Source organism: Oratosquilla oratoria, chromosome 12 (genome assembly GCF_046742065.1).
Source record: "Oratosquilla oratoria isolate Oo_2021 chromosome 12, ASM4674206v1, whole genome shotgun sequence".
NCBI classification, from domain to species: Eukaryota; Metazoa; Arthropoda; class Malacostraca; order Stomatopoda; family Squillidae; genus Oratosquilla; species Oratosquilla oratoria.
In genome coordinates this window covers 56925153-56938518 of record NC_134788.1, presented here as the reverse complement: position 1 = coordinate 56938518, position 13366 = coordinate 56925153, and the positions used below count along the sequence as shown (strand labels likewise).

The 13366-nt window shown below is 37.8% G+C and overlaps 1 protein-coding gene across 1 annotated transcript in view; it reads left to right on the top strand.

The window, feature by feature from the left end:
- The window catches only part of LOC143030414 (receptor-type tyrosine-protein phosphatase alpha-like), a 292993-nt gene that overhangs the window by 168822 nt on the left and 110805 nt on the right, over nt 1-13366 (top strand). Inside the window, exon 16 of the mRNA XM_076193561.1 lies at nt 9186-9352. Within this exon, the coding sequence (XP_076049676.1) occupies nt 9186-9352 (167 nt within the window). The remainder of the gene's footprint in view (nt 1-9185; nt 9353-13366) is intronic.

The following is a 13366-nucleotide window of genomic DNA, read 5'->3' as shown; positions in this document are numbered from 1 at the left end:
CATTCTCTCTATATATAAGTCCTCCTCTAGTTCAAGTTTTATCAATATGTGATCACTCTTCCCAAATGGTGCCTTGTATTAAATTTTATTCACAATTTCAGGTTCTGTTGTAAATATTAAGTCTAGTCTTGATGGTTCTTCATTACTTCTATATCTGGTATTTTCTTTTACCTATTGTGTAATTGTATTTTCTATAGTCATGCCACGTAATACATTTCCCCATAGATCCTCTCCACCTTTCACTGTCATCTCTTCACAACAGATTTCTTTGCAGTTAAAATCCCCCATAAGTACCATGCTACCTCCATTCTCACTCAATGAATGCCTTGTATTTACTAACATTTTAGAATACTCACTCTCTCCTTATATTTTCTAACATTTTAGAATACTCACTCTCTTTCCAAGAGTCCATTTTTGTGAGCACACAAATCAATACAAACCTTCTACTTTTCGTGTCGCTATCTTCAACTTTTATAATGATCATTTCCACACTGTTTATATCTCATCTATGTTTTTCTTGGCCAGAAACATGACTCCGCCCTGTTTCTTGTTTCTATTTTTAATCCAATGATTATTATATAACCCATGTCCAACACTATTTGGTGGCAATGGACCCCTTAATTTTGTCTCTCTATGTTAGTATAAGCCACTTTTAATTTTTGTCCTTATCCATTTTGTTTGCTGTTTCTTTCATTTTGCTTATGCAAGCATCAGGTACAGACAGTTGCTCACCGGACAATTGCTCACCGGACAGTTGCTCACCGAACAAGTGATAAATAGGACATTTGCTCACCAAAGGATTATTTTAGTTATATTGAAGTTTATTACAGCAATAATATACAAACAATATATAAACCTAATAACATGATATACAGGATTTTTTAGTGATATTGAAGTTTATTACAGCAATAATACAGAATTTTTTGTTATATTGAAATTTATTACAGCAATAATACACAAACAATATACAAACTTTCATATTTTAGTTTTTAATTAATTATAAAATTCAATACCAATTTCTTCCATCAACATATAGTGATTACAGTTTTATAACTGGTGCAGTACTGAAGTGGGTTTATTGTCCTTTGTGGATTACAAGTCCAGTCTAATGGTGTGGCCAACTGCATTTAGAAAGTCAGGAAGACACTGACTTCCTGCAGCATACCCCTGGCACAGATAAAGTAAATCTTTATCATAATTGTTAGAGGCCAAGAACTTATCAAACTCTACAATATAATCTATTGTATTGTTTTTAGTGGGTTTCATTGACTACTTACCCTAACACTTCTAGTTTATGAACTAGAAGTGTTAAGGTTAGGAGTCAATTCAGACTATGAAAGTAAAATTTTCGACTTATTAAATGACAGAGATACATACGAACAGTTAGCCACACCATTAGACTGGACCAGTTAAAGATCATTACTATATATTGATGGAAGAAATTGGTATTTGATTTTATAATGAATTAAAAACTAAAAGTTTGGATATTGTTTCTGTATTATTGCTGTATGTATAATACAATATAACTAAAAAAAAATCCTGTATATTGTTTGTTATTAAGTTCAAGAAAAGTAAAAAATAATCCTTTGGTGAGCAAATGTCCTATTTGTCACTTCTCCGGTGAGCAACTGTCCGGTGAGCAATTGTCCGGTGAGCAACTATCCGGTGAGCAACTATCCAGTGAGCAACTGTCCTACACCCTGCAAGCATACCACTTTCTCAGCCTCATGTCTAGGACTCTCCAGTAGAACTCCTTTCTTTTGGCCTCCATTCTCTTGACATTTTTTTCTTTAGCTTCATCTCTTAAGTGTCTTCTCTTTCTTTTTCCTCGACATACATTTCCCTTTTTATCCATATATTGTTGTAGTGTTTACTCTTTGCTAACTTTCCTGATTTTGCTAGTATGTCTTCTACTACCATTTGTGACCTTAGTTTTATCTTTAGAGGTAGATTTCTTTCTTTTGAATATTGTTCCCTTCTATATACTTCTTCCTTTTCTACTTCTTGGTCTCTGTCTTGTGATTATTTTTGTTATTTCTTTTTCTGCTTTTTCCCTCAAATACCTAACCATGCCATGTTTTTCATTTAGTTCATCTACAACAATACACTTTTTTATCCACTGTATCCCTAGCCCAATTTGCTTTCACTTTGATAACTTGAATTTTTGTGTCCTTTGCATTCTCCTGCCTTTGCTGTTGTAGTACTTCTTAAAAGCTATCTCTTTGTTTTTCTTTTTCATTCCATTTCTTAATCTTCCGCAAATTTTCCTCTCCTAATTTTTCTTCCATTCTTTCAGATATTGCTTATATTTTTGTAATATACCACTTTTTAAATTCTCACTATTGGTGGTATCTTTGTTTTTCATCCTTTCATTTTCACATTTAACCTCAATTAGTTCTTTTTTAACTCACACAGTTCATTGTTTATTTCAGTATTCTTTTTCTTTAAATCACACACGTCTTTATTTACTTCGAAGAAGTCTATTCTTAAATTCATAACCTCTTTCGTTCGATGAATTCCCTTTCCCATGAGTTTCTGTTAAAACTCATCTCCCTTTCCATGTCTATGATTCGACTCAAATTTCTTCTTTCGTACTTACCAAAACCAGAAAAAGGATCATCAGTACCTAGCCTAAGCAGTCCTATTGGCGTTTCCAGGCCTCTGTTTACATTAAGTTTCGGTATAGCGCCTCCAGAGGGCTCTGCGTTCGTGTCGACGTTCGATTCAAAATCGTCGCCATTTTCACTTGATCCTTCTTGATTTCGTTGCATTTTCTCTCGATAGACATTACTAGCACTATTTTAGACCGTTTTAGGCAACCACAAGTGCTCCCTCTCCCACTCAATACAACCCAGGCCCCCTGCTCTTCTTGCACTATTGAGAATTTTCGTCTTAATTCGGAGCTCTAGTTGACGCTGTTGACTGCTTGTTGTCAGTGTCTGCCACATGCTCATCTATTGCAGCAGCTGAGGTGAATGGTCCTCCCATTCTTTTCAGCTAGTCCATTTTTTTTATCTTTTATTTTTCGATCTACTGCCACATTGGCAATCTCTGTCCTGCAGGCCTTGTTTTTCAGTTCATCTTGCTTTGTGTTCCATGCCAGCATAATTTATGGTAGCTTTCCTCATTTCCTAACCACACTGCCATAGGCCCTTATTGACTCTGATTGCTTTCTGTCGATAAAATTCGTCAACTTGGCTTTGACCTGTGCTGCTGATCCACTGCTACTTTGAGTATGGCATCTCAGATGTCCTCATTATACTTTGTATGCTGGAACCTTTCCTGGGACACAAACTTGTGAGCTGTCCAGGATCTTAAGAACTGCCATCCTGAGAGCAGCCAAGTTATTCCTGGACTCAGAAGCAATGCTCATGGTCAGTAGGGTAATGTATGTTCCAATGACAGTGATAACCTGAATAGAAAAATAACCAGTACCCTGCTTCTTTGACTGTCATCAGAATAAGTCACAACTACTTGTTCATCAGAGTCCATGATCTCCTGGACAATTTCATCCAGCACCATGACACTCTTGGATTCTGGCAGGGTGCCCAGATCAATAATTTCTGGCTCATGATGTGCTTTCCAGTTTTACCCAAACATTTTGTTGCAGACTATGATCACAGTTGATTTTGCTTGCCACTCAGACATGTGTTAGCAGCTCTTCAATTTATCAACAGTCTCGTAGAATTCTGGTCAGACTTTCCGTATACTTTCGTGGAGGTACTGATATTGGTGTGGCAATACATCATGCTGCTGAATGACTGTGTCTGTTGCCATCCACCACTTCATAACACTTGGACCCTTACCTCCTTCAGCAGAAATATGACTTTCAGCATCAGAGGTGTTGTGTGTGTCTATGCCAGCATCTTCAGAATCAGACTGTTCACTGTCCTCAAAGGATACAACTGACACAGAGATTTCTTTCTCTTTTTCACAGCTCTCATTCTTTCAAGACTACATGTCCCTGCCCTGATGCTCCATCATTTTCATCCATTTCCTGTCCAAGAAGTCTTCACAGTACATTTTTTTCTGGGTTCCTGGATCTTCAAGGAGGGCCCATTCCATTTCACCCATTTTCACCTCATGTTTCAGTTCCATCATCTTGCCTATTTTAGAGTCCTGACAGAACACGTCCATCAACTGTTTCATCCTTTCATTGAAGCCTGCTGCTCTCACTTGAAAACTGTCACTTTGTCACTGTTTCCGTGTTTGGATCAGAGTGACGAATTCACTGTACAGCTTCAGGATGTGTTTCTTTATGTGTCAGGTGTGGATGGTGTACATATTGCAGAATAGTCAGTGTTCCTGAACCAGCTCTGCCAGCAGCTGAGCTGCATCCTTGGAGTACTGAGCTTGGCCTGCCCACTTTGGCCACAGCATGTAGAGCATATTCTGTATGACATCTTTGCCAGTTGGGAGCATCCCATGCGGTAATTCTGCTCTCTCTATATATAGTCCACACCACACAGAGTCTTCCTGGAACAAGATCTTGTGTCTATGCTAGCCATATTGATTGAACCTCCAAAAAGAGAAATAGTATTATGATCCTGTAAACAATTATACATACTCTGTTCCACTCATTAGTTCACCTGAAAGCACACACACACACTTGTTAAATTGGGACAAGAGGGCATTGAAAGAAACTTAGAAAAGATAGTTATAGAGGAGATGTGAAGAAGAACAGTTTTCCACACAGAGTGGTGGACATTTGGAACAAACTAGACAAAAAAATAGTGTGTGCAAAAACCACTCATGAATGTAAGAGCAAACTAGACACTGTGAGATACAAAGGTGGGACACCACAAGCATAGCTCCCCTTCCCATAAAATACAACTAGGTAAATACGTACACACACACTAAAGATGGAAGAGACAAAGCCTGGAAAAGATGAAAACAAAAAACAAAAAAGAAAATGGCAAACATACATCAAACTAAAAATTGAATATGGAAAAATATGCAGGGAAGAAAAAGAAACTATGAAAAAGGCATAATAGAAAAATGCAAGAATCAACCTAAATTATTCTACAGATATGTAAATGACAAACTAAAAGACAAATATGAAATAGTGAAACTACACGAAAGAAATAAAGAATATGTAAATGATGCAGAAATGGCTGAAATTATGATAAAACATTTTGAATCTGTATTCACAATTGAAAGCTCACAAAATTGGGAGGAAGGACAGAGAAAAAGATCCCCCACAATGAAAGAAATAACTGTGACACAGAAAGAAATAAGGGAACAAATAAAAACCTAGACATCAGAAAGTCACATGGGCTGGATGGAATTGCAAATTGGATATTGAAAGAATGTATAGATGAACTAGTGGACAAAATACACAAGACAATTGATTTCTCAAAGAAGGAAACGTACCACAAGATTGGAATAATGCAAACATTGTACTAATATACAAAAGAGGGGACAAAGAAAATCCAACCAACTATAGACCAGTCTCCCTTACAAGTACAATAGCAAAAATATCCAAAAAAAAGTTATCCAAAGTAAATGGATTAAACAGTTGGAGAACAAAATACTAAATCCAATACAATTTGGATTTAGATGTGGAAGATTGTGTGCCACATAGTTCTCTTCCCGTAAGATACAACTAGGTAAATACAAAAAACTGATTATCATGCAAAATCACACATCATATTTTTGGTTGATTTTGTGGGTGACAACTTTCAAACAGCATGTACAGGGGGTTTAGATGATCCTATGGACCAAATGTTGGTACTCTCGGATTTAGGTAAGCCTAAACCATATTGTTTGGGGTTACTGCATCGAAAGGATGGCTTTTGCAAAATAGCACAACCCCCTACTTATATTTATTTGCATGTTTAGGGTGTGTTTATGTTCAGGGTGTATTTCCTCGATGTTCTTTTTTTATTTTTTCCAAACTCCGTTATACTACATTTCTTGATGTTAAAGTTCCCTTCCATTTTTTTTTTTTTTTTTTTACTCATTTTCCAGATTCTAAGTTTCTCTGTAGTGATTCACAATCTTCATTTCATTTGCTTCACTTCTAAGTGCCTTTTCATCTGTTTTTCCTCACCACTCATTTATTTATTTATTTATTTTATCTATACATTATTTTTAATTTTTACTATTTGCTAGTTTTGTTGTTTTTGAAAGTACTTTTTCTGCTATCTTTTGAGACACCTTAGTTTGATTTTTAGTGGCCTATATTGTTTTTCTTTAGAGTATTTTCCTATTCTATGCACTTCCTCAATCTTATAGTCCATATCCTGTCCCTCCTCTTGTATCTCCTTCAGAATTGCTGTAGCAATTTCTTTCTCATCTTTGATATCTGGGTACATTATGTTTTTCTTTAATACCATAACTACAATGTGTTTTTTTACCCACTGTGTCCCTGACCCAATTTTCTTTTTCCTTAATTACTTTGAAAGTTAACTTTTGATTTTCTTGTTCCACTTTCCATTGTTTCTTATTTCTCGTAGATCAGTCTTCGTAATTATTTCTCCTACTTTCTTGGTCGCCACTCTTTTTTCAAGAGCTTGTTTTTGTTTTCATCTTTATTTTTCATTCATTCATTCTCATTTTTTATCATATTTCTTTTTTCAGATCATCAAGCTCCTTGTTGGTCTTGTCATTAGCTCTTTTGAGTTATTTCTTTGTGCATTGCCCTGTACTCACTTTTCAATTCTTATTAGTTCATCCAACAAATCAATAATATCCCAATTTCTTAAAATACTTTTGTACCTAGCTTCTCTAACTACACACCAGTACCTAAAAACCCAACTTCACTTGCAAACCCTGAGAAAGCGTAATTATCAACATTTTTCTTTAGGAGAAGAGTAGTGTCCAATAAAATTTCTTGATATTCAGCTTCATTCCAGGCTCTTGTATTGTTTTGGGGTGGAGATATGCCACTATGAAGTCTCTATTATATTTACCTAGTTGTATTATACAGGAAGGGAGCTTCTGACTCAGGCAGTGGGAGAAGGACAGGGATGACCCTGCATCCACAAGGAATTAAAATAAAGAGAAGCAAATGGTTGACAGATAGCAGTGGGATGGGTGCATAACTTGGTGGGCTACCTCTATTTTAAGGGAGAAGATAGAGAAGATAATGCCTGTTTCCACACCAGGACATTTTGGGTTATTTTGGTTATCTAAAAACACTAATCCAAGAATGATACCAGTTGTCAAAAAAAAAAAAATAAATAAATAAATAAATAAATAAATAAATAAATATATAAATAAACAAATAAAATAAAAAAAATTCTGCTCCTTATCCCCCCCCCCCTTTTTTTTCTTTTTTTTTGTCAGTTACAACTAACATGTCTGCCCTATATCAAACCAGAGGTGAAGTTGTAGAGATAGTTAAGGAGAGACTTAAGGAGTATAGTAAAGTGGAGTGTCAGCAGAAAGTAAAATCAATCAATATTCTTTTTTGAGTGACTTGATCCAGAGGGATATCACTAAAGTCAATAAAACATTAACTGCATAAAGCATACAGCCAATACTCTATACAAGGTTCTTCCTTTTTTTACCTCTTACTTTTCTTGTATGTGATATCTGTTGAAGACTATTGCCGTAGTGACAAAATTTCTGGTTTCTCACCCTGGGAGTTATTGAAACCAATTCATATGCCAGAGGAGGTACTAGAAGTAAAGCAAGTAATTAAAACTATCAGTTTAGTAACTGTTGTCCTTTTAAGGTTGGTCTATGGGAAGAGTATTATTTTCCGTATTTTTCGGACCAAAAGGCGCGGGCAAAATCCTTAAAATCGGCCAAAATCGGGTGGTGCGCCTTATCGTGAGGTGCGCCTTGTGTGTGGCTTCAGTGCAAAAAAATGCCTCGGAAAGTGAGTACTATTTTGACACGTTTCGTTGCTAGCCTGCCGACGGCGAGAGTGCATAGGCCTAGCAAAAGTTACAACCAAGTTATAACCAAGATGCATGTATCTTGACAAGAAAATTGCGAAAACTTCGACAGTTTTTGAGTCCATGCCACCGCATTCATTCATGCTATTATAGCTATGACATGATAGCGTCCACAACACAGACAGCCATTTTACATTGGTCTAGTCTCGCTCCACTCCGACTGTAGTCATTTGGGTATTTTTTTAGTTTCGACCATGGGCGCAATATAGCAACAGAAAATTTATTATCAATTTTGTAAATTAAAATGTATCAACGTAATATGCAATTTTGTGGGCGGAAATGAAAATAAAAAATACCTTGCTACAAGCAAATATGCTAATGAACGAAGTCGGTAGCATAGAATCTGGACGCCATCTTGTTGACTGTCAATTGACGGCCTCGGTACTTCCGACAGCACCTCGCCAAATACATTTTCTTGAAGGAATGTTATGGAGCGGATATACATGCGTTCCTTCAAGCTGCAAGATCTTTGTATACCCTGCAACCTGAGAGAGTGGTTGAAAAGCCCGCCAATGTCTCTCACGACGACGACAACGAGGACGAGTCGGATGACATTTAATTTGCAGGTAATGATTTATTAAACACAGGTTAGGTTAGACGAATTTATCATCCTTTCATTTCTTCGACGTCGGCATCTATCATAACAAACATGGCGTACCAATCGTCCGACATGACTTCGTTACTTACGAAATCTGTTTTAGCACCTTTTTTGTTTTTCATTTCCGCTCACAGAATTGCATATTACGTTGATACATTATAATTTACAAAATTAATAATTTTCTATTGCTATATTGCGCCCATGGTCGAAACTAAAAATTCACCTTCATTTTTAATCTTGTGTTTTTAAGTGAATAGAGATTTCCGGGAATAAAACTGCTAATGTTGGTTTTATTCCCCACAATTCCCGTAACGTGTTTATGTTGTTTTGTAGGGGTAGTGACAGGGCAGACCGTCCATGGAGGTAGTCTGATTTCACTGACCAAAATAAAAATATATATCATTTACTTTTGTAATTTTGCTAAATCCCAACCGATTTTTCTCATTCGACAACGAAAATGTTCAGTTCTGAATGCACTCACATATGCATGATTATCCGATGACGAGAGCAGGTGCGCCTTATGGTCAGGCGCGCCTTGTGTAAGGACGGGGAATAGCAAATTACGGGTGCGCCTTATGGTACGAAGCGCCTTATGGTCCGAAAAATACGGTTATTAAATTTTTATTTCAGTTTATTTTTCTATTTGCATTTTCATATATCTTTTAATCATATTCTTGAAGGAGATATCAAAACTATTCCTCAAGAGCCAGAAGACTGTCCATGGTTGGAAGATTCAGGAGTTCCAGAATGCACAGGCGAAAATTTGGAATTATGTATAACCTCAGAACAAATTGAGGTGTCTCTTAGTATGGCAGAGTACTCCTTTGAAACAGAAGAATGGTTCAAGGTAAGATGAAGTCATTCTATAGTTCATGACTAATTTGATGAAACTTGTTCAATTTTCAACTAAGAATACAAGTATCCTATGAAATTTTTAGGGAATGGTTTTTGGGGAAAATGCAGTTTTACGCTAATTCCTTTAACCATCTCCAATCCTCTGCCCATTACCCTTGCCTTGACTCCCTGCACCACCCCATCAATGTACACATTGAAGAGTTATGGCAACATGACACATCCCTGACACATCCCTGACACAGTCCCACCTTTACCTCACACCATTCTCTCCATTTCCCATTGTAACAGGCTCTGTTACTCTCATAAAAACTCTTGACTGCCCTTAACAGCTTTTCCCCAACCTCATATATCTGTACAACCTGCCACAGTGCTTTCCTGTCTACACTGTCATGAGCCTTTTCCAAATGCATAAAGCCCCAAAAAACATCTTTACCTTTTGCCAAAGCTTTCTCACATGTCTGCTTTACTGCAAAAATCTTATCTTATTCATGCAATCCCTACCTTTCATAAACCCACACTGTTCCTCATTAATTACTCTCTCTGTTCCTCTCCTAATCCTTTCAATTAAAACCCTCCCATAATCCTTCCCAACAACACTCAACAAACTGATCCCTCTGAAAATAGTATACTCACATTTGTCCCCTTTCCCCTTGCAAAGCAGAACTATACAGGCACTCCTCCAGTCCTATGGCACTCTACCCTCTGTTACACACACCTTAAACAACTTCACTAGCCAGTCGTCCACTATTACTGTACCTCCCTTTTTCAGACACTCCACAAGATACCCATCTAACCCAGGTGCCTTTCCTGTTCTCATTATTCTCAGTTATTCGCACCTAATTTCTTCTCTTTTCCCCTCCATTTTCCTTTCCCATCACTGTCATTTTCTTAGTGCTTCCCACTGCTACCACAAATCCCTCCCTATCCTCCTCCACTTTCAACAGCTCTAGAATACTTCTCCCATATTTCCTTCCAAAACATCTTTTTATTGCTTTCAAAATATTGTCATACTCCCCCATTTTACATCTGCTCTCCTTTTTGCCTCCTTTATCTTATGTTTTGCTTCTCATATTTATCTTTCATCCTACTTTGCTACCAGTCCATGAATGCTCACTTCTTCTTTTCTACCTTCTTCATTTCATTGTTCCATCAGTCACTACCCTTCCTTCTATTCCCTCCCATTCTCCTGGTTCCACATAACATTTTAGTACACCTTGTCACTTTCTCCTTAAAACACCCCCATTCCTCTTCCACACCCACTTCTTTTCTATTCTTCACCACCTCCCACATTTCTCTCAGCTTCTCTTTGTACTTCTCCTTTTCCTTCTCATTTAAATAGTTTACTCCAACCACCTCTCTACCTTCTGTTGTTTTCCTCTTTCTCCACCTATCCTCCACTCTCAACTTAACTTCCACCAAAAAATTATCTGACATCCCTCCATTCTCCCCCCTAAGTACATGAACATCCAGAACTCTTCCTACTCTTTTCCTGGATACTACTACATGATCCATTAATGCCTTATCAACCATCTTTCCATCCACCACCCTCTCCCATGTATACTTCTGCTTGACTTTCTTCGTAAGCATTGTGTTAGCTATCATTAACTCTTTTTTATCACATCTCCACCATCAATCTTCACTATGATTTTTACTTGTCACTCCACACTTCCCACAGCTCCATTATTAGTTCATCCCCTATTATAGCACCGGGATCTCCCAATGCCATTACATTGACATTCCTCCCTAATCCCTCTATGTCATTTAAATCTGTCCAAAAAGCTTCCCTTTCTTCTATACTCTTCTCACTACCAGGCCCATATGCACTTTCAATAGACCCACATCTCCCTTCCCAGTTTCAACTTTGTCCACATCAAACTTGAAGACACCTCCTTCCACTCCACCACTCACTTACCTACCTCTTCACTTACTAGTAGAGCCGCCCTTCCTTAATTCATCCTCTCACTCCTGACACCCTCCCCACTACACTCCCAAACTCAAAATCACCACTCCATTTCAATTTAGTTTAACTAAATACCAACACATCCATACTCCTTCTCACAAACATTCTGCCTATCTTGTCCCTTTTACTCTCATCTGAACTACACCCATGCACATTAAAAAACCCAAACATGGTTCTGTTTGGAAAACTCCTAGACTTTCTTATGCTTTGACTTCTCATTGGAATGCACCCATAGGGCTACAGAGAACAGGATGTCTAGTCCCACACTCTCTCCCATTTTCCTTTATGACCTGAGAGGGTTTGGTAGCAGTATTCTTTCTTCCCCTCATCACAGGGGAAAGGAAAAAATGCAAATAAATACTCAAAGAGGTGGTGCAAGCCAGTATTAAGAGGGGGTGTTGCAGCATAACATGAGAACAATTATATTACAATAAAGTAGCATAATTTCTTTATGATTAAAGGTTTTCTTTAACATAGACAAAATGATGTGAGGCTCTGTTCCGTAGGGGGGCCCCGCATAATCTGTAAAGTATTGATTGCATGCTACTGCCCAATTTATACTTTACAATAACATACAGCCAATATCCTAGATGGGGAAAAGTGGGAGGTGAGCTAGTTTTTGTTTGCTGACGACACTGTGCTTGTGGCAGGGTCAGAGGGAGGATTGAGGGAGTTAGTGATGGAGTTTGGAAAGTCATGTAATAGAAAAAAGTTGAAGATAAATCTGGATAAAAACAAGGTGACAAGATGTACAAGGGTAGAGGATGGCAGTGATAGCTTTAGGTATTTGGGGTTGCATGTGGCAGGAAAGGGAGGAGTGGAAGAAAAGGTAAATTGTAAATTGAAAGAAGAAAGTAAATGCCTTGAAGGATTAAAAAGTGTTATGAGAAAAAGGTGTCTGGGAATAGATGCTGAGGAGATTGTATTAAGGGATGATTATGCCAAAGGCATTGTATGGGGCAGAGACTTTGAATTAAAGGGAGGCGGAGAGGAAAAGTTTTAAATGTGTTTGAGATGAAATGTTTGAGAAGCATGGTAGGAGCTACTAGGTTGGATAGAGTGAGAAATGAGGAGGTGAGGGGGAGAGCAGGAGTGGAAAAGAAGGTGGCAGAAAGGGATGATGAAATATTATTGGGATGGTTTGGACACATGGAAAGAATGCGTGATGATATATTAGTAAAAGAGATGTGGGAGACAAGAGGTGGAGGGAGTGAACATGAGGGGACAACTGAGGATGAGATGGATGGATGGGGTGAAGGGGGACTTTGAGAAGGAAGGGAATGTTTTAACCAAAGAAGGGAGAAGGCAGGAGATAGAGACAAGTGGAGAGTTGCTGTGTATAGATAATACTGTTATGCAAGGAAGGGAGGGATTGAGGGGTAGGGGTGCTATTATGTCCTGGGTTTAATGTAGGAAGGTCATTTTTGAAGAGGTTGAACAATGTATTGCTCTTGGGAAACTTCATTGCTTAATCTTTTGATCCCAAGTAGTTGGCTGTTTTAAGTTACTCTACACTCTTCCTGCTAAGCTGTTTGTCATCCATTCCTCTTGTAGATATCTGCCTCCATGATCTTTTTTGGATAATATGTACCTAGAAACTTTGTTGAATGGCTTATTTATGCATTTTATCACCATGACCACCCTTACTGATAGTGATTATAAAATTTGAAGATAAGAGCCTTGGCAGAGGTTTACATTATTGGTGCTTCCTTTTTATGGGGGAAGTTATGTGATAGAGGGAAGTTGGAGGTAAATGTAGGTAAAAGTAAGGTAACAAAATGTATAAGGTATGAGGGTAGCATTGAAGTGGAGGTAAATCTTAAAGGAAAGAGGCTAGAGGAGGTGCATATTTGTAAGTATTTAGGGTTACATGTGGCAAAAAATGGAGGAATGTGGGTGAGGGTAAACTGTAGTGAGTGAAGCAAATAAATGTCTTTGGGGAATGAAAAGTGTCATGAGGAACAGGTATCTGGGAATGGGCACTGTCATGTTCCATGACGCATCACTGACACAGAGGGACGTATGGCATCATAAGCCACAACCTAG